This window comes from Nannospalax galili, unplaced genomic scaffold (genome assembly GCF_000622305.1).
Source record: "Nannospalax galili isolate Female #2095 unplaced genomic scaffold, S.galili_v1.0 scaffold341, whole genome shotgun sequence".
Classification (NCBI taxonomy): Eukaryota; Metazoa; Chordata; class Mammalia; order Rodentia; family Spalacidae; genus Nannospalax; species Nannospalax galili.
Genome location: NW_008346082.1, coordinates 1,815,648 through 1,837,333, shown reverse-complemented (window position 1 = coordinate 1,837,333; position 21,686 = coordinate 1,815,648). Strand labels below are relative to the sequence as shown.

Sequence of the window (21,686 nt, the reverse complement as noted above, 5' to 3'; positions counted from 1 at the left end):
CTACCTGTAACCAGGTGTTCCAACATCCTTTTCTGGCTTCTGAGAGTGCCTACATGCATGAGGTACACATTAAAAAAATTAAGCCAGGCATGGTGGCGTACACCTTCAATCCCAGCACTCGGGAGGCAGAGGCAGGCAGATCTCTGTGAGTTCAAGGCCAGCCTGGTCTACATAGTGAGTTCCAGGACAGCTGGGGCTACAGGGAGACCCTGTCTCAAAAAGACAAAAAATAAATAAAAATGAATCTTTAAAAAAAAAAGAGAAACGAGTCAGGCATGGTGGTGTACGTCTTTAATCCCAAGCACTCAGGAGACAGAACCAGGTGGGGTGGGTCTCTGTGAGTTGAAGGCCAGACTGGTCTACATAGTGAGTTCCAGGCCAGCTGGGGCTACAGAGAGGCCCTGTCTCAAAAAGACCAAAAAATAAAAATAAAAAACAAAGCAAAGAATACTGGGTATGGTGGTTCTTGCTTATAATCCTAGCGTTTGGGAGGCTGAAGCAGGATGATCATTGATTTGAGGGCAACCTGATTACATAGAAGAGTTCTAGGCCAGCTCTGGCTACAAAATAAAACCCTCTCTAAAAACAAAACAAAAAAACAAATAACAAGAATAAAAAAAACCCCACTCTAGCCAGGTGTCGTGGTGCACGCCTTTAATCCCAGCACTCGGGAGGCAGAGGCAGGCGGATCTCTGTGAGCTCAAGGCCAGCCTGGTCTCCCTAGTGAATCCAGGACAGCTGGGGCTACAGGGAGACCCTGTCTCAAAAAGACCCCCCCAAAAAAACAAAAAAACACCCCACTCTATTTTCTCATTATTTTACATGATTATTAGGAGATGGCTTATCTTAGTTTGATCTTTAGTTGCCATGGACTCCAAACATTTAGTTTCTTCTACCTTACAGGCTGTCAAGTAGTCAATAATCTATAAACAATTGCTTAAATACTCTGTAGAAAGGAGGACAATTAAATGAGCTCTGCAATTGAGATCTCTTTAAAGACTTCCCCTGGTGGTAGACTGGGGAGGTAGAGGCAGGGGAATAAGAAGTTCAAAGGTCAGCAAGTTCGTAGCCAGTTTGGGCTAAATGAGATCCTGTCTGTCCTCCTTATTTTGGAATTTTATTTTATGTGTATGAGTGCTTTGCCTGCGTGCATGTGAGCGCAACGCAAGCAGGTAATGCCCTTGGAGACCAGAGAGGGGGTCTGATCTGCTAGAACTGGAGTTAAGGATGAGTGTTAGCTACCATGTGGGTACTAGAAACCAAACACAGGTCCTCTGCAAGAGCAGTAATTGCTCTTAACTGCTGAACCATCTCTCCAACTCTGTTTTTTTGGTACACGGTTTCACTATGAAGCCCTGGCTGGCCTGGAACTCAAGAGATTTGCCTGTCTCTGCCTCTCAAGTGCTAGGATTAAAGGCAACACCACACCCAGCAAAATCCTGTTTTTATTTTTATTTTTTTGTCTTTTTCATACCTCCCGAGTGCTGAGATCAAAGGTGTGCACCACCATGCCCGGCTAAAGTCCTATCTTTTTTTTTTTCCTTTTTTTTTTTTTTAGAAAAAAGGGGTTGGAGAGATGGCTCAGTGGTTGAGAGCCCTGGCTGGTCTTACAAGGACCTGGATTCAAATCTCAGCACCCACATGGTGGCTAACAACTGTCTATAACTCCAATTCTGGGGGATCCAATACCCTCTTCGGTTCTCTGTGAGCACTGCACAACATGGCTGCATTTACACACATGCAGGCCTAACACTCATACACATAAAATTTAAAAAAGAAAAACTTTCTAGGCATTTTAGTACCTGTCAGTAATCCCAGTCCTTGAGAAGTATTATAGAAGCAAGATTTCTCAAGTTTAAGGCCAGCCTAAGTTACACAGAGAGACCTTATCTTACAAAAAGACTGACAATATTTTTAATTTATCATAAATTATCAGATAAAACTATCAAGTCACATTTAGCACACCTTAGACAATGTATTTTCAGCCTTCCAGAGATGAAAGTAGCCATCCAAAGATACTGCTCCCAGTTCCTATAAGAACAGAGAAAAGTATGCTGTAATACATTCTGTAGCAAACTAAAAGGACCAGAATATACAGAGGAAGAACCAGAGGTTGGGAGTCTTCTTGGCCTCCACTCCTATCCCTCTGTGCTCACTGCAAAGGTGCTGGTAATTAGCAGCCTTCACTTTACCCTATGGACTGTAGTTGGATAGCATACTGAATTTCCAAAAGCAAGTCCAGTTTCTAACAGTGAATACACACAGACACACACCAGTAGTTCAAAAAAATCCTTCCTATGCCATGATTTCCCTGATCCTATCAGATTGTTAGGGCAGAGCTCACAAGTAAAGGGTAGTTTTCTTCAGTGTCAATATGAGAGCTAAACCAGTCTGGTGGTTTGAATGAGAATTTCCCACACAGGCTCCAAGTATTTGAACCAACTTGGTGGCACTGTCTGGGGAGGGTCATGGAACCATTAGGAGGTGTGGTCATGCTAGAGAAAGCATGTCACTGGGGGCTGGCTTTGAGAGTACATAGCCACATCCCATTTCCAGTTTCTCTCTGTTTTCTGTGACTGCTTAAAGATGTGAATGCTCAGCCTTCTGCTCTGGCTGCCGCCTGATATGCCTCCCACACCAAGATGGACTCTCATCCCTCTGAACCGTAAGTGCAATAAACTCTTTTATATGTTGCCTTGGTCATGGTGTTTTATCACAGCAACAGAAAGTAACTAATACATATAGAGAGAAATCTACTTCCAGCCAGAAACATGGATGGGAACAGGAGGCTAAAGAATAATCTTTTAGCCGCCATGATAGCACATGCCTTTAATCCCAGCACTCAGAAGGCAGAGGTAGGCGGATCTCTGAGATATCGAGGCCAGCCTGGTCTCCATAGCAAATCCAGGCCAGCTGGGGCTACAGGGAGACCATGTCTCAAAAAGACACCCCCCCGCAAAAAAAAGAATAATCTTTCAGGGGCTGGAGAGATGGCTCAGCAGTCAAGAGCACTGATTGCTCTTGCAGAGGACCAGGGTTCAATTCCTAGCACCCACTGACATGGTGGTTAACAACCACCTGTAGCTCCAGTTCCAGGGGATCTAATGCCTTCTTTTGACCTCCGAGGGCACTGCAGGACACAAGTGTACTTACACACACACAGGCAATACACTCATACACATAAAATAAAAATAATAAATGAGGGGCTAGAGAGATGGCTCAGCAGTTACAAGCACTGACTGCTCTTGCAGAGGACCTGGGTTCAATTCCCAGCACCCACATGGCGGCTACAAGCCATCTTTAACTCCAGTTCCAGGGGAATCTAAAGCCCTCTTCTGACCTCCGTGGCACTGCACGACACAGGTGCACTCACATACATGCAGGCAATACAGGCATACACCCAAAATAAAAATAATAAAGCCAGGCGTGGTGGGTCGCGCTTTTAATCCCAGCACTCAGGAGGCAGAGGCAGGCGGTTCTCCGTGAGTTCCAGGCCAGCCTGGTCTACATAGTGAGTTCCAGGACAGCTGGGGCTACAGGAAGACCCTGTCTCAAAAAGACCAAAACTAAATAAATAAAATATTAATAATAAATATATTTTTAAAAAAGAATAATCTTTCAGTGGGGCGTGGTGGTGCACACTTCTAATCCCAGCATCCCAACACTCAGGAGGCAGAAATACAGGTATACAGGTGGATCTCTGAGTTTGGGGGTCCAGCCTGGTCTACATAGCAAGTTCCAGGCCACCTGGGGCTATAGGGAGACCCTGTCTCAAAAAGACCAAAAAGAAAAACAACCCCCACAAAAACCACCTTTCAAACTGGGGCCTTTTTCATCATGAGCAGAAGCCTTGTTCCTTTTCTGGCTCTGGCTCTACATTCTTAAGATTTTGCTTTAAACCTGTGTTAAGAGATCTGACACTGTGATTAGGGACAACTTGGTGGCAAGGGTAAGGCAAAGGAGGCAGTGAAGAATGAGAAGGAACTTGAAAAGCTGGGCATGGGGGAGGAAATGGGGGCCAGCTTGGTCTACATTATGAGCTCTAGGCCAGATGGGGCAACAGGGACCCTGTGTCAAACTAAAACAAAACAACCACAACAAAAAAACTTCAAAATAAATGAAGTACTTTTAGAGGTTAAGTATGAAAAATCACACCAAAATAGAGCACCTGAAAAGGCTTGTGCAAATGAGAAATTGTCAGATTAGAGAAGCCTCAGGGAAGTTAGGAGCAGGACCACAGATATTGCAGAGATCCAAGGGTGGGCTTTATAGCCTCATAAACTCTTACCAGTGTTCCTTGGCCTTTAAGAGGTGGTCTGTGGGCTTAGAGGCAGACTATGCAGTGAGCACTGCCATGAGGAGAAATATTCCCAAGACAAAGGTCAGAAGTAACAGGCTTCTGCAGTCCCTTAAGTTCTTACCTTGTTCTTGTTGTTAAAAGCTAGAGCCCGGACCTTGCAGTTGTCAGGGTTTGTATCCTCCTTAGGGATGTCCTTTAAGGCCTTGTGAGTGATATGAGCATACGTAGGGACCCGTGACACATTGTGCCTTTCATCACTTTTGGTTAACACATCATCTGTCACCTCCCAGAGTCCCATGGAACCATCACGTGAACCTGCAGGGTGGGAGACTCAAATGTAGGATAAATTTGACCCTGCATGGGACAGTCCCACAGAAGCCACCACGGGCTTTTCTTCATCCTTAACCTCCTCACTGGCACTGAAGCTTGGTTAGGAGTCCTACCCCAAATATAGTACAATATGCTTTGTTGTTGTTGTTTTGTGATAGGATCTCACTCTGTAGCCTAGGCTGGCCTCAAAGTCACAGCAATCCTGCTGCCTCAGCTTCCTGAGTGCTATTATTACAGGTGTGAGCAATCACGCCTAGTTTTGGACTTATTTCTCTATAAAAACAATAAAAACATTATATCCAATTTCAGAGAGGTCCATGAGCTCACTTAAAGGTTTACACGGACTCACAGCAACCATAATGTCTTTCCAAGAATGAGGAACCAGAGGCAGACTTTGAGGCTAGCCTACCTACAGTTCCAGGCCAGCCAGAGTAACACAATGACACCCTGTCTCAAAAACGAGAGAAAGAGAAAGAGAAAAAGAGAACAAAAATAAATAAAGGTAATTAAAGAAGAGAAAAGGGGGGCTGGAGAGATGGCTCAGCGGTTAAAAGCATTGACTGCTCTTGCAGAGGACCCAGGTTTGAGTCCCAGCACCCACATGGTGGCTCCAAACCATTCTTAACTCCAGTTCCAGGGGGAATCCGAGGCCCCCTTCTGATCTCCGATGCATTGTACGACATGGGTGCACTCACGTCTTTTTGAAGCAAGGTCTCCCTGTAGCCCCAGCTGTCCTGGAACTCACTATGTAGACCAGGCTGGCCTTGAACTCACAGAGATCTGCCTGCCTCTGCCTCCCAAGTGCGCTACCACACCCGGCAATAAATAAAATTTTTTTTTAATTTAAAAGAAAATTTAAAAAAAAGAAATGTTCAATCCTTGGAAAAATGAAATGACAGGAAATCCAGAAGTGTCTGAGCTCCTTTCTGAGTAATTTGTTGTTCTTTCTGAGTAATTTAGATCTTTATTAGATTTATTTTCCTTTCTGGCCTTACTTTCTACTGCCTTACTAAGAACCCAAAGAACACACTGATGTATCCTTAGCTTTCTAAGTTCTATGAATGGGTTCTGAAGTCAAACAGACCTGAATTCAAACCACTGATCTACCTATCTGTCTCTGTGGCCACTGAAAGTTATAACTTCTCTACATCTAAATGTCACCCGTGAAATGAGGTAATAATGCAAACCTTGTAATGTTATTCTGACAATTACATAAGATACCTATGTAAAGTACTTAGTTTAGTGACTATTATGACTATTTTTCTTGTAACTCTGAAATGAGGGGGGTTTAGGGGAGGAAAAAAAGCCAAAGAAAACAGAAAAATTTAATGCTATAAAATTGTATAGAAAATAAAATAATTGCTTCTATATTAGAGAACATATCAACCTCTCCAAAACACCTTCACAACCATTAAATCTCGATGAAGCTCTAGAAAAGAGTTGCAGGCACCAAGAAGATAGCTCTGTTGATAAAGTGTTTATGGTATAGGCATGAGGACCTAAATTCAATCTCCCAGAACTCACGCATAAGACAGACATGGTGGCACACACCTGTAACCTCAGCAATAGGGAGGTAGAAACAGGAGGATCTCTGGGGCTTATTAACCAGTCTAGCTGAATTAATGAGCTCCAGGGTCAGTGAGAGACCTTGTCTTAAAAAATAAAGTGGATCTAGTAAGATGACTCAGTGGGACTAATGACTTGAGTTTGATCCCTGGATCTACAAGGTAGCAGAAGAGAACTTCTGAAAATTGTCCTCTGATACCACAGGTGTACTGTGGGACACCTGTATCTGCACTTGCACATCATACACAAGCATGCACATGCACACATGCACAGACAATAAGGGTAGGGGCTGGAAAAATGGCTCAGCAGTTAAAAGCACCAGCTGCTCTTGCAGACGACTTGGGTTCAATTCCCAGCACCCACATGGCAGCTAACAGGCGTGGTAGTACATGCATTTTTTTTTTTTTAAGATTTATTTATGCTGGGCTTGATGGCACATGCCTTTAGTCCCAGCACCCAAGAGGCAGGGGCAGGCAGATCTCTGTGAGTTCAAAGCCAGCCTGGTCTACATAGTGAATCCAGGCCAGCTGGATTCATTTGCTTGCAAGTATGTATGTGCACTACTTGTGTGCTTGGTGCCTGTGGAAGCTAGAAAAGGGTGCTAGAGATTCCCTGAAACTGAAACAGATGATTGTAAACCTCCACGTAGTGCTGGTAACTGAACCTGGGTCCTTTGCAAGAGCAACAAATGCTCCCAACCACTAAGCATCTCTCCATCTCCCTAACCCCTATGCATGCTTTAATTCCAGCAATCCAGAGGCAGAAGCAGGTGGATCTGAGTTCAAGGTCTGCCTAGTCTACATAACAAGTTCTGGGTCAGAGACCCTTTCTCAAAAACAAAAACAAAAAAAGAAACAAAATCTAGGCCAGCTAAATGGCTGTGGGTAAAAGGGCTTGCCATGCAAAGTCTGACAACCTGAGTTTGATCCCAGGAACTGATGGCAGAAGGAGAAAACCAGCTTCTGAAAGCTATGCTCTGGCATCCATTTAAGTGCCACGACCTGAGCATCCTTGTTCTCAGGCACACATTATACACATACACAAGACAAACAGGGAGCAATAATGACTAAACATAATCTCCTAAACTGATTATACAGGCTCATGCATATAATATCAGCACTTAGAGGAGGCTGAGGCAGGGGGAATTGTCAGAAGTTTAAGCTTAGCCTGGACCATACAGTGAGTTCCAGGTTAACTTTGGCTACAATATGAGACCCTGTCTGAAAAAAAAGCAGGGGGAGTGCTAGATGGTTTATTGTTCTCAAGGCCCTGGTTTCAACCAAGCACCACAAAAACACAAAGTAAGATCTCCTGGCCCCTGGTCATATTATATAGTGGGCTATTTTTTATCACACTACTGTAATTTTTAACTTTCCTCTCTGCCACACCAAAGTTCCTAAAGGAGGGCAACTTTACCAGACACTGCCATAGTATCGTTGATCCATGCAATGGAAAAGATCCAGTCTTTATGTCCATCCTTAGAGGGGAAAGTGACAGGTACATAGAGGAAAGAAGAAAAACCAAAAAAGACATTGGTGAATAATGGCTATAAAGAACTCTCAAGAACCATACAGGTCTGACCTGAAAATACTTTTGTAAAAAATATAAATAGGAATAATGGCACTAACCTATAATGCTATCACCGAGAAAGCTGAGATAGGAGGATCCCAAGTTCTAGGCCAATTTAGGCAACACACAGAGACCCTGCTGGCAAGATTATTCAGTGGTTAACAGTGCTTGCTGCCAAGCCTGACCACCTGAGCTCTATCCCCAGAACCCATGTGGTAGGAGGACTGACTCCTGAAAGTCATCCTCTAATTTCTTCTACACATGCACCTTCACATGCACAAATACACATATACGCACAAATATCAACAAATAAAACATGGCCTCTAAAATCTCAACCCATGAAGCAATATCCCACACTATTTTTGGAGAATCAAAGGTAGAACAAAACTGGCACTATGCAAAGCTCTGGCCTTCTCCCTCCGATGTCTTATCTGGGCTGTCTTCTGCCTAGAATACTCTCATGGCTTGTTTCCATGGTTGCTTTAAGTGTAGACGTGTATTGCCTGCATGTAGGTAAGTGCATCTGTGTCATGCAATGCCTGCAGAGGTCAGAAGAGGCTGTCGGATCCCCTGGGACTGGAGTTACAGACAGTTGTTAGCTGCCATGTGGGTACTGTGATTCAAACCTGAGTCTTCTGCAAGAACAACCAGCGTTCTTAACCACTGAGCCATTTCTCCAGCCCCAGTAATGACTTTTTTAATGGACATAATCTGAACTAATGACTTTTAATCAACCCCAACAAAACCATGTGCTCTTGGGTCTGATGACCTGGGGTCTCCTTGGCAAACTCGGTTGGTGCTCCAAGATAATGAATAACTGTGGGTATACTTGAAACTAACATATCAAAGCACTACAAGGTGGCATACCATCTCTATTGAATACAGTGGTGATTGGGAAGGACGCATGACCTTGGATGAATGAGATAATCTAGAACTAGGAATGAAAAGGCTGGATGGTCTGTTAAGATGAGGTGGAGCCAAGCTTGTACTTCCCAGATTGAAACTGGAGAAGCCATTTTGAATAAAATTATGCATGGGGCCAGGCTGGAGGACACAGTTCTAGAAACATAGTTCCAGAGAAAGTTCTATCAGTATAGCTCCCAAAGATAGCTGGTTCTAAGAGACATCTAGGGGAATGTGTATCCTCCAACTCTTACCAAATTTTAGAGTGAGGTTTTTAATCTGTTCAGGTGATCAAATGTTGATGTACTAATGCCACATCCCTGCTCAAATGATATCTTACCAGGCTTTCTCTGACTACCCTCTGAAATAGCCTCTTCTTACTCTCTAACACTTTGGCCTGCTGGTACTCCTTCCTATATTACACTGACATGTTACTGACAGTTATTGGTCTATATTATCTGGTTGTGCTGCTGGTTTACAAGTGACCTTCAGCTATACTGAAGGCAAGGGTTTTATTGGTTTTGTTCATTGCTCTGTTCCCAGGGCCAAAAACAATGCCAGACCATTGAAGTTGGTGAATGAATACTTTAATAAATTTATTTTCTGACTGTGCAATGGGAGATATGTAGACTCTGAATTGAAAAACAATCCACTATTGTTGACCATAAAGACCTGCTACTTTTATCAAACATATACTCTAGTAGTGACCTATGGATTCCAGTTTCCATTCTCCTATCTCTTTTCCATCCCTCATCCCCATGTCCCTGGGTCAGGAGAAATCTAGCGAAAACCATTCCTTCCCAGATATGGAGAGGGTCCACATTACCTACTGGACCACGTTTGAAAACAAACTTACATCACCAACACACACAGGATCTAGTGTGGGTAACCGATAGATGGCCAGACTGTTCGGGTTGTCTCCTCCAGTGGCTAGAAGTGTTCTAGATGGATTCAGCTCAATTGCATGAATACCACAGCCCTGCTGAGTCAAACATCCAGGTTCTCGATCTTTCAGAATGGGAATCTTGGTGATCTGGCCTGTCTGGACATCCACTACAAAGAGCTACAAGACAAAAGAGACACACAAACTGAAAGTTTCTATTTAATGTGCCAGCACTAGATACAAATATCCATTTGTGCTGGGCGTGGCAGTACATGCTTTTAATCCCAGCACTCCAGAGGCAGAGGCAGGTGGGTCTCTGTGTTAAAAAAAAATATTTTGCCGGGCATGGTGGCGCACGCCTGTAGTCCCAGCACTTCAGAGGCAGAGGCAGGCGATTTCTGTGAGTTCAAGGCCAGCCTGGTCTACATAGTGAGTTCCAGGACAGCTGGGGCTACAGGGAGACCCTGTCTCAAAAAGACCAAAAAAAAAAAATAAAATAAATTTTATTATTTTATGTGTATAAATGTGTTGTGTGCCTGTATGTAGTAGGTATGCCCATGTTGTACAATGCCCATGGAGGTAATAAGACGGTGTTGGATCCCCTGGAACTGGCGTTACAGACAGTTAACTGCCATGTGGGTGCTGGGATTCAAACCTGGGTCTTCTACAATAGCCAGTGCTCTTAGCCAAGCCATCTCTCCAGTCCCAATCTTTTTAAAAAATTCTTTTTATTATATTTATTTGAATGTGTGTAGATCAGAGGACCACTTGCAAGAGTCAATTCTCTCCTTGCACTATGTGAGTCCTAGGTACTTTACACAGGTCATCAAGTTTGGAGGCAAACACCTTTACCCATTTGAGCCATCATGCCAGCCCTTCAATCTGCTTTCTTTTCTTTTAAATGAGCTAAATGTCTTATTTGTTCATTTCTTGCATTTGAAGTACTCTTCAATGACATTCTTGGCCTAAAACTCTGTCATAATCCTTAACCACTACACAACTGCACCTACCACTTTATGGGGTTTCCCCTCTAGATTAACTTTGCAGAGGTCTCTCTGTAGCCCCAGATGGCCTGAAACTCACCTATGTGGACCAGGATGGCATCAATTTCACCTACTTCCGCCTCCTGAGTGCTGGGACTAGAGGCATGCACCACCACACATGGCTCTTTTTTTAATAAATTTTTAAAATTATGTGTATGTGTGTGTGTACACATAGGTGCAGGTGTCCACAGAGGCCAGAGACATCGGATCCCCTGGAATTAGAGTTACAGAGAATTGTGAGCCACCAGACCTGGGTGCTGGGAACTGAAGTCAAGTCCTTTGGAAGGGCAATGCATGCTCTTAATCACTGAACAATCAATCTTTCCAATCCCTCCCCAAGTTTCTTAAAAAATATGGAATGCTTTGTAAATTTGGGGCCATGCTAATCTTCTCTGTATCATTCTAATTTCAACTTATGTTGCTGATGAAGCAAGCATTCAATCTTCTTTCTTATCTATACCACAGTGTTTAGCATAAAATGGGTGCTTAACCAAGTATCTGTTAATTGCAGTGCATTGTGAGCACATAGCTAGAGTATCAGCACTTGGGGAAGTAGAGGCAGGAAAAGTCTGAGGCCACCTGGGCTAGAAGAGATCCTATATTAAAAATCAAGGCAGGCTGCCAGGTGTGGTGGTGCACTCCTGTAGTCCCAGCACTTGGGAGGCAAAAGCAGGTGGATCTCTGTGAGTTCAAGGCCTGCCTGGTCTACATAGTGAGTTCCAGGAGAGCTAGGGCTACAGGGAGACCGTTTCAAAAAAAAAAATCAAGGCAGGAGGTTCTTCAGTGACTGTCATGCCCTGTGAGCTCCTAGCAGTCTACAAAATAAATGTTTTCTTTCCAAAAGCAACCAAAGGGGCTGAGAAATGACTCACCAGTTGAGAGCACTTACAAGCAGCTCTTACAGAGGACCCAGGTTTGGTTCCCAGCACCCATATGGCAGCTCTGGCCCAGCTCTTCTAGTCTCAGTACACATAAATGCAGGCAAAAACTTGCATACAAAAAATACAAATAAACCTTTAAAAAATAATATATTTTAAAATTTATGTGTATCTGCGTTTCTGTGTGTAGGTTTGTGCACATATGAAATGTTAAGGTTTCTTTTTCTTTTTTAAAATTTATTTGTATGAGGGCTCAAAAGTTAAGGAGTCCTGGCTTGCAGAGGACCGCGGTCTGGTTCTAGCACCCTCACAGCTGCTAACCACCCACCATGAGTAACTCCAGCTCCAGGGGATCCAATGTCCTCTTCTGTCCTCCATGGGCACTTCATGACATGGGTGCACTTACATACATGAAAAAACATTCATACACATAAAGTTTTTAAAACTTTATTAATATTTTATGTGTATGATTGTTTTATCTACATGTATGTAAGCACATCATACATGTGCAGTGCCCACAGAGGCCAGAAGAGGGCACTGGATCCTCGGAACTGGAGTTTTTTGGACAGTGGTTAGCCACTACATGGTGATGCTGGGAACCAAGAACAGCAAGTCCTCTTAACCACTGAGTCATGTCTCCAGACCCAAGAAAGGTTACTAAATTAAATGAAAAACATTTCCTATGGTAAGGCAGAAAAACTGAGATGTCTTGGTATTTAAAGACTCAGGAAATCAAAATCATATCCCCATCCTTACCCTCATACTTGCAGCAGAACAGCCAAGTGCCATGTATAAGTCAGGATTTCCTACTTCTTTGGAGGGAAGCCCAAGGATGTGATGAACTGCCACAGAACTGCTATACATCCTGACAAGGGGCTGAGGCTTCATGCAGATCCCTGTTATACACCTCAAAGTGAGGCTGCTCTATATTAACCTATCAGGATCTGTGCCAGAAACTGGCAGCAGAGCAAGGGAAGCCTGAGGCTCTGGCTCCTTGAACCTCCCCATCTGGGAAAGGGAGAAAAGCAAAGGTTGTTGCTGAGGACTATCAAAGATGAGTGAGCCAATCTCCATACATATACATGTGCAAGTACAGACAGATACCAAAGCTCTACTCACAAAACAAAGTGGCTTAAAAAGGAACACGGAGCCTCACAAAGCTACTAAAAATTAGGGTGTTCTTTCTAGAATGGAATCTAGAACAGAAAGGAAAGCAAATGCATGCAGGTCCCCAAGACATTAAGATAAACGATACTACAGTCAGAGAGAGGGCAGGAGAATCCACTCTTATCCCAATCTGAAAACCTAAGTAGCAAATCAGAGAGCCAAGACCAAGAAACACAACAGAAAGCATTCTATGTGTCAAAAATGAAAAATAAGTGGTTAGTTGTCTCACTGCTGAAAAAAATACCTAACAAAAGGCAACTTAGGAAGGGTTTATTTTGGTTCATAGTTCCAGGGAAGTCACAGCAGCAGGAGCTTGAGGTAGCTAGTTAAATTGTAGCCACAGTCAAGAAGCAGAGAGAGATGAATGCTAGCGCCCAGCTTCTTTCCATCCAATACAGTACCTCCGGCTATGGAATGATATTGTCCCACACAGACATGTATTGCAATTTGGAATAATGAGGGCTGAAGAGTTTTGTTCTTTCCTGGATCTCACTACATAACACCAACTGGCCTGAAACTCACAGAGATCAGGCTTTCTCTGTCTCCTGAGTACTGGGATTAAAGGCATGTACCACCTTGCCTGGCCAATCTCCATCCTTTAATTTGATAAAACAACACCTTTCCAAATTAGTCAACAAACTTTTTTTGTCTTTTTGAGACAGGGTCTCCCTGTAGCCCCAACTGACCTGGAACTTGCTACGTACGCCAGGATAGCCTCGAATTCACAGAGATACACTTGCTTCTGCCTCTGGAGTGCTGGGAATAAAGGTGTGGGCCACTATGCCTGGCTTGTTTTTTGAGACATCTTATGTAGTGCAGGCTGTCCTCAAACCTGCCGTGCAGCAGAAGATGACTTTGAACTCCTGATCCTCCTGCTCTTCTCTCTTTCCAGTGCAGGATTATAGGTGTGTGCAATGGTGCCCAGTTCTCTACATAATTTTTAATGACTATAACGTAGTTCACTACATATACACTAGCATTTATCAAATGCATTCTCTATTGTTGAACATTTATACTATGTTCACATTTTTTAAGAAAAAAATTTTAAGACCTGTTTACATGTATGTTTTATCTTCATGCGCTAGATTCCCTAGAACTCAAGTTATAGATGGATGTTAACCACAATATGGGTGCTGGGAACCGATCCTGGGTCCTCTGCAAAAGCAACAGCAAGTGCTCTTAACCACTGAGCTATCTCTCCGGCCCTAGCTTTTTTTTTTTTTTTTTGGTCTTTTTGAGACAGGGTCTCCTTGTAGCCCCAGCTGTCCTAGAACTCACTATGTAGACCAGGCTGGCCTTGAACTCACAGAGATCCACCTGCCTCTGCCTCCCAATTGTTGGGATTAAAGGCGTGCGCCACCACGCCTGGGCCCCCCCATAGCTCTTACTTTTATGAAACAGGGTTTCATGTAGTCCTGGCTGGGCTGGTGTAAAACTTGGTGGTCTACATAGTAAGTTCTAGGCCAGCCAGGGCTACAAAGTGAAACTGTCTCAAAAAAGAAATAACAAAAAAAGATTGTAGCCCCCTTCAAAGAGAACCGAGGGGCTAGAGATGACTCAGCAATTAAAATCTCAGCTAGATGACTAGCTGCTGTTGGAAAGGACCCAAGTTCACATCCCAGCACCCACACGGTAGCTTCACAGCCATCTGTTACTCCAACTTCAGGGGATTCAATGCCCTCTTTGGATCTCTGGGCACCAGGCATGCACATAGTACACACATATACATGCAGGCAAATGATTCATACATATAAACTAAAAATAAATCCTTTAAAAACAAACCAGGACTGGAGAGATAGCTCAGCAGTTAAGAGCACTGGCTGCTCTTGCAGAGGACCTGGATTCAATTCCCAGAACCCACATGGGCAACTAACAGCTATCTGTTAACTCCAGTTCCAGGGGATCCAATGCCCTCTTCTGGCCTCTGCAGGCATTGCACAACATGCACTTATATACATGCAGGCATAACACTCATACACATAAAATAAAAATAAATCAGCTCGCTGGGCATGGTGGTGCGTGCCTTTAATCCCAGCACCCAGGAGGCAGAAGCAGGTGGATCTCTGTGAGTTTGAGGCCAGCCTGGACTCCACAGCAAATCCAGGCCAGCTAGGGCTACAGGGAGACCCTGTCTCAAAAAGACCAAAAATAATAATAATAATAATAATAAAAATAATAAAATAAATAAATAAATAATAAAATTTTGCCAGAGGCAGGTGGATCTCTGTGAGTTCAAGGCCAGCCTGATCTACATAATGAGTTCCAGGCCAGCTGGGATTAAAGGGAAATCCTGTCTCAAAAAAGACCAAAAAAAAAAAAGGAGGTTTTGTAGAGGCTTGCTACTACCATCTAGATTTTTTTGTTGTTGTTGTTTTTGTCTTTTTGAGATAGGATCTCCCTGTAGCCCAGCTAGCCTGGAACTCACTATATAGACCAGGCTGGCCTCAAACTCAAAGATCTGCCTGCCTCTGCTAGGATTAAAGGCTTGTGCCACCATGCCTGGCCTAGTTTTGAAAGGACTCTGTGTAAGACAAACAACCTTCAACAGAAGAGGAAGTGAAAAACTGGCCTCAGCCACATTAGTATTATTTCCTTCCTCAAAGCTGTTTAAAATTTTGCCTATGTTCTTTATAAAGATACTTCTCCTAGTACTAAGATTGTCAATATTTTTTTCAAAACATCTTATTTATACTTAGGGAGGTGTATACACACATCACAGAAGCATGTGGAAGTCAACTTGTGGTTCTCGTATTATGTGGGTTTTGGAACTCAGGTTGTCGGCCCATATCCTTTAAGCACCCACTCACCCCTACCATTTCAGTAGACCAGACTAGGCTTGAACACACAAAGATCTGCCTACCTTTTCCTCCCAGGCCAGTCTTGAACACACAGAGATCAGCTTGCCTCTAGAGTACTGGGAACAAAAGTGTCTGCCATCACTCCTGGCCCAAGATTTTCTTGATGAAACCTTCTAAATAATTTGCTACATTGGTCCAGGGTCAATTTACTCACTGCTTTCACATTACCTGTCTATATATACCAGGTGAGGTAAAAATGGAGGGAGTTAATGATTATTCACCCAACACCAAGTTCTATCTCTCCTATTTACCACTCCTGTGGCATCATGCTGTTTATGCCTTCAGTTCCAATCATATCTACTCTTTGATTCATTTTATTCCTGACTGTGACTGTGTTGGTAACACAGCTTACTGATAAATTTTTCCCTTTGTTCACTTATAACTGTCACTCTATTTAATGTCCCTTTCCTCTAAATCCTTTTCAAAAGGTTACTTTCCAAAAAAGCAAATGTTTATACTTCAAAATATGCCGCCAGGCTCACAATCCCTGTCTTTCTTATTAGAAACTAGTCATGTCCTATGTATCTTTGGTTTTTTGTGAGACAGGATCTTACTATGTACCCCAGACTGCTTTGGAAATTGCAGGCAGCAATCCTCCTGCCTTAGGCTACCAAGTGCTGGGATTATAGGTGTTTGGTTCTATGACCTGAAAAAGAATGTTTGCCTTATTTCTATCTTCAGCCAAGTGCTGAATACTTCTATGTATGTCACAGGCTGGTAGACAGAAATTAAGTTGTCACTTTTATGTATCCTGAAAGGCACTCTGAACACCAACTTCTGTCCTTTTTTGAGACCTCTTAGTAAGGCAATTTCTTCCTAAAGGAAATGGATAGGGGCATGTCTCCTTGAAAAGCCCATACACTTGCTTTGTCTTACTCTTTTCTTGAGCACTTCTTTTTGTCTGAACACTGATACTTAAAAATCTCTTTTAATAAAGTCTAATTCTGCTTATAAAAATCCAAAGAAAACCGATGGGGAAAATGAACAGTGAAAATAACACATCCTATGCTTAAGAAAAAGTCTTAGATTCCTCCCCACAGACACTTACCGTGTTGCATTTTGTGCCACACACCACTTGCCTATGATTTAACCACTGAGAAGCAAACACTTTATTAAGGGTCCCAAGGTGAAATTCTCTCTCCTTCAGGAGACCAGGAAGTTGTTGTGCTGCATAGCCATGTAACACCCGAGAGTACGTGGTGTCATTCTGTAGCCTGACTTCTCGGTTCTTCAAGTAGTAGACTAAGGATCTCTTCACTGGAGGGAGTCTTTTCCTTTTGTGCAAGGAGTGATCCCAACCAAACTGTGGAAATCAACATTTGAAATCAGAGGTTTGGCCACATTTCTTGAGAACAAAAAAAAAATCCCACTGTATTATCAAGGAATAAATGACCAAAAGTTCATCCTCCATTGCTGACATAAAACAAAAAATATCATAGAATAGGGCTCGAGAGATGGCTCAGTGGTTAAGAGCACTGACTGCTCTTGCAGAGGACCCAGGTTCAAGTCCCAGCACCCACATGGCAGCTACGAACTGTCCTTAACTCCAGTTCCAGGGGAATCCAAAGCTTTCTTCTGACTTCCGCGGCACTGCACAACACAGGTTCACTCACATACATGCAGGCAATACACTCATGCACATAAAATAAAAACAATAAATATGCCAGGTGTGGTGGCGCTGGGCTGTAGTCCCAGCACTTGGGAGGCAGAGGCAGGCAGATCTCTGTGAGTTCAAGGACCAAAAAAAAACCCAATAAATAAAATATTTTTTAAAAAGTATCACATAATAATATTCTCAATCCAGAAAGCCAAGCTTAACTCTTCTGGCATTGAAATAACACTGTCATAACAAAACTTACATAGAGAAAGAAAAACAGGATGAGGTTACCAGACCTTTTGGAAATGAAGGACTCATAAACGCTGTACACCTGCCCTGTTGACAGGGAAAGGAATGAGGCACAGTGATTCCCAAACCCACCTGGGCTACATTTCTGCCCAGCCCCTTTCTCCCTCTTCGCCTGTACTCCCCGTAGAACATAAAGGGTAGGTCAAGGAGCCAGACTGGGGTCCCAGGTCGTCCAGGAATATATCATCAATGGCCGCTCATCTGACATCGCGCGACCTACACTTGCAAGCAGTTTTAGAATTCGAAAAATCAAATACCAACGGGGTGAAAGGCCCGAGTAACCAGAGTGCGAATCCAACTGCAAGATCTTCCCCGCCAAAGCGGGGCAGTGTAAGGATGACACCTGGTAACTGTTTCTTCTAGGTACTTGTCCAAGAGCGAAAAGGACCAGCTCCAAGCTCAGGGGCCGCCTTCCCGAGTAAGGGAGGCGATCCACCCGGCTTTCCGGTCACTGGAAGACAGGGTCAGTCTCCTTCCCATGCACTTCCAGGAGGTTGGCTTTGCTCCGGATTCTCCCTGACTTCGAGTTCTCCTTCCTCCAGGACCAAGGTTCTGACTTGTCCTCCAGCTCTATTGCTAGCTGCAGGCCTCCGGCGGAAGGCTTCATTTCTGAGTTCCCTTTGGCTCCTCACCCTTCCGGCCCACCTGACTGCAGTGAGTGCCAGAAGGCCCAACCACAACGCGGGCCCGGACCCCGGTTCGGTCCCACCTCTGACTACACCCTAGCTGAGGACCCGAACCCCTGGTGGTGTTTCGGCCTCGTCCCTCAGGTCCCGGCCTGGAAGCCCTCACCTGCGGGTCCTGAACGTCGCTCCCAGCTCCAGGCGAGGCAGGTGCTTTCCGCTTCCTGCTAACTGCTTTCCGGGCCATAGTGGGCAGCGCAGCCGGGGCCCCGCAGCCACATGGGGCAGGGGAAGCGCGGGGCAGCAGGGCGGCGGGTCATATACTGGGCCCCCGGGCCGCGCGCGATCGGGCGCCCGGCCCGGACTCGAGGCGGGCGGAGATCAAAGAGAGGCGGGTAGAAGGGAAGGAGGGTGAAGTCGAGGTGGGAAAGGGACTGGGAAGGGGAAGGGGAGGCAGGAACCAGAAGCTTTCGGACCACCAAGTCTGAAAAGGAGGGCGAGCGCCGAGAACCAAAACACCCCCCCACCCCCCAGTTCGCCTGCGCGCCGTCACCCCTGCGCAGCCGCACATCGTAGCGCGTCGCCACGGAGACGCCTAGACACCACCACCCCCTCGGGGGGCGGGGCGGGAGACTGGAAGAAGATTTGGTGTCTCTTCCGGAACTGCCTCCTCCCCCTTGCCAAGAGGGGGTTAGCTGTGGACGAGCTGTGGCCAGGGGAATTCGGCTGCTGGCTAGAGACTTCCGATCTCAGCCTGCTCGTACGCAGGGAAGCGTACGTGAGACGCCGCTCTCCTGCTAGCAGAAGGAATCCCAACCTTGGGTCCTCTAACCATCTTGGCAGGATTGAGGATATCCTAGAGACGCTGATGCCCCTTTGGCTATCAAACTATTGAAACGTTGCACCCTAAGAAATTGGAATTTCCCCGGAGTCTCATGATGGAAGAAGGAAAAGGAGCTTGACCCCTGGAAAGAGATGTCACGTTTCTGACAACGCATCAGGCCACCTTGCAGGAGAGACTGGAGATGAGACGTGATGACGGGTGGGAGCTCACCTGGACCAGGGCTGCCTAGTTATGCATACCTTTTGCCTTCTATTTAAACCTGAACCTCATGTCAGGACTCCTATGTACTTTTTTTCTGATTTCTCACTATTACTTTCTCTATATTTCTCACTATTATTTCTCTATAATTGGCCTCTTGAGGGTGATGGGGCTTAGTTTGTTAGGCCCATGCTCTGACCCTTACAAGCTCTCTTAACAGTACTTACCCCTGTAACTGGTCACCTCACATCTAGCACCATGGTTCTCCACACACATCACAAACTATGACCTGGCATTTAGGATTGGACACTGTGAGGGAGGCAAACCCTATTTCACCATGGTTCAAGATGGAATCAGAGGGCCAGAGACATGGCTCAGTGATTAAGAGCACTGACTGCTCTTGCAGAGGACCCTGGTTAGATTCCCAGCACCCACATGGCAGCTAACATCTGTAACTCCAGTTCCAAGGGATCTGATGCCCTCTTCTGGCCTCCGTGTGCAGGTAAAAGACTCATACACATAAAATTAAAAAAATAAATAGTGAACACAAACTCAGGGGCATGGTCAGACTTTCCCACCTTCCTGACAAAGCTAATCCAGGCTATTGCAACTGGCTCACTGTCTTCTCCCCAACTTTAGGGAGCCCTCAGACTCCATTCTCCACTTTGCCCTTAACACCCCACCTTGTCTTCATCCTGACTCCTGTCCAAACCATAAGTCACTTTCTTACCATGTGACTCTACCCCCTTTTAGGTTTCCTTGGCCTGCCATCAAAGTCACACTGTCTTGTGTTTCAGGAAATAGGCCTCATGCTATGATTCCTGCCACTGCCTGCCTTTCTCTTGGAGCTCAGGTTCTGTCTCCATTAAGGAAAAGCTGGGTGAAATTCTGAATCATAGGAAAGAGTGCTCGTTTTTGGCATGTGAGTCAAAGGGAGTTGGGCTTTCAGGATCACCCTTGCCTCCATTTTCTGAAGATCCTGAAGGAATTTGAGTGTCAGCTTCCACTTTCCTTGGGCAAAGAAACCCTTGGAGGAAGCAGGATGCTCTTGCTTGAGACTGAGGGCTGTGGTGCCCAGTTACCTGCTGGTCCCTTCAGGCTTCAAGCCTCATACCTTCAGGGAACTGTGTTGTCCCATCTGCAGTTCTGCCTACAAAAAGATTTGGATTTGTTTTCTAGATTGAAACAATGTGCCACCATCCCAAATCAGCACCTCAGCTACCCTCTGATACCTCCTTGAGAAAGGCAATCCCATCTTTCTTAAGCCTATCCCTTCAAAAGTATACACATTGTGAATGGGCAGGACTATGTCAGTTCCTTTTTTGAGTCTGTTCAGGTTCTGTCTTGCCTCACAATGCTCTGAATGACCCAGGAGCCCATTGGACAAGAGTCTGGAATCCTTTGAGAACCTCTTGGCATAGGCTGAGTGGGGATGGGATCTCAATGTCCCCAGGCCACGTCAGAAAGGCACATTGGGCACTAGGGCAGGCTGATTCTGGGAGTGGCACTTCATCTTGACATTCCAGATCATCCCGAAATGCCCATCACCAACTCTGAGGAAATAGAGTGAAGTCTGAAAGTTCATAGTAAACTTACTTTTTGGAGGTGCTGGAGACTCAGACTCAAAGCTTTGCACGTCATGTGTTCTACAACTCAGCTATACCCACAGCTTTACAACAGTTTTTTTCAGTGCTAGTGATCAAGCTTAAGGGCCTCTTGCATGCAAAGTATTGTATCTGAACTACAAAACTAGCCTCAGTTTTTTCTCCCCCCTTCCTTCCTTTCTTTCCTTCCTTTCTTTCTCTCCCTTTCCTTTCTCTCTCTCTCTCTCTCTCTCTCTCTCTCTCTCTCTCTCTCTTTTTCTTTCAAGTCTCTAGCCCGGGTTATTATTTCTGATTCTGATCCCTAGTGCTGGGATCACAGGCATACATGACCATATCCTCTTTATGCAGTGCTGGAGATCAAACATAGGGCCTCTGCATGGTGGGCAAGCACTCTACCAACAGAGCTACATTTCCAGCCTTTCAGTTCTGTTTGTTTATTGTTTATTTTTTGAGACAGGCTAATACTGTAGCCCAGGCTGGCCTAGAACTCCTGGCAAACTTCTTGCCTCAGCTTCCTGAATGCTAGGATTATAGATGTAAGACACCATGTTGACTTTTCTTCTTCTTCTTTTTTTTTGTCTTTTTGAGACAGGGTCTCCCTGTAGCCCCAGCTGTCCTGGAATTCACTATGTAGACCAGGCTGGCCTTGAACTCAGAGATCCACCTGCCTCTGCCTCCCAAGTGCTGGGACTACAGGCATGCGCCACCACCCCCGGCTGACTTTTCTTCTTTAAGAAATAATCTCTGGGCTAGAGAGATGGCTCAGCGGTTAAGAACACTGACTGTTCTAGTAGAAGACCTCAGTTTGAAACCCAGCACCCACATGGCACCTAACAACTGTCCGTAACTCCAGGTCCAGGGGATCTGACAGTATCTTCTGTTCTCCATGGGCACTGCATGACACAGGTGCACTTACCTACAATGCAGGTGTTGTACTTCATCCACTGGACCCCAAAAAGACCACCGAGGACCCAACACACCAAAATGCAAAAGCAAAGGTTTATGGTTTATTAG

General features: G+C 44.8%; 1 protein-coding gene and 1 pseudogene across 1 annotated transcript in view; both read right to left on the bottom strand.

Annotated features, from left to right (window-relative positions):
• The window catches only part of Dcaf12 (DDB1 and CUL4 associated factor 12), a 31,131-nt gene extending 12,514 nt beyond the window's left edge, over window positions 1-18,617 (bottom strand). The window contains exons 1-6 of the mRNA XM_008842464.3: window positions 18,196-18,617; window positions 16,546-16,800; window positions 9,525-9,731; window positions 7,613-7,673; window positions 4,422-4,615; window positions 1,966-2,031 (exon numbers count right to left, since the gene is read on the bottom strand). Of these exons, the coding sequence (XP_008840686.1) occupies window positions 1,966-2,031; window positions 4,422-4,615; window positions 7,613-7,673; window positions 9,525-9,731; window positions 16,546-16,800; window positions 18,196-18,273 (861 nt within the window). The 5' untranslated portion in view covers window positions 18,274-18,617. The remainder of the gene's footprint in view (window positions 1-1,965; window positions 2,032-4,421; window positions 4,616-7,612; window positions 7,674-9,524; window positions 9,732-16,545; window positions 16,801-18,195) is intronic.
• On the bottom strand, window positions 10,942-11,028 carry LOC115071928 (annotated as a pseudogene).
• Window positions 18,618-21,686: the final 3,069 nt, after the last annotated feature.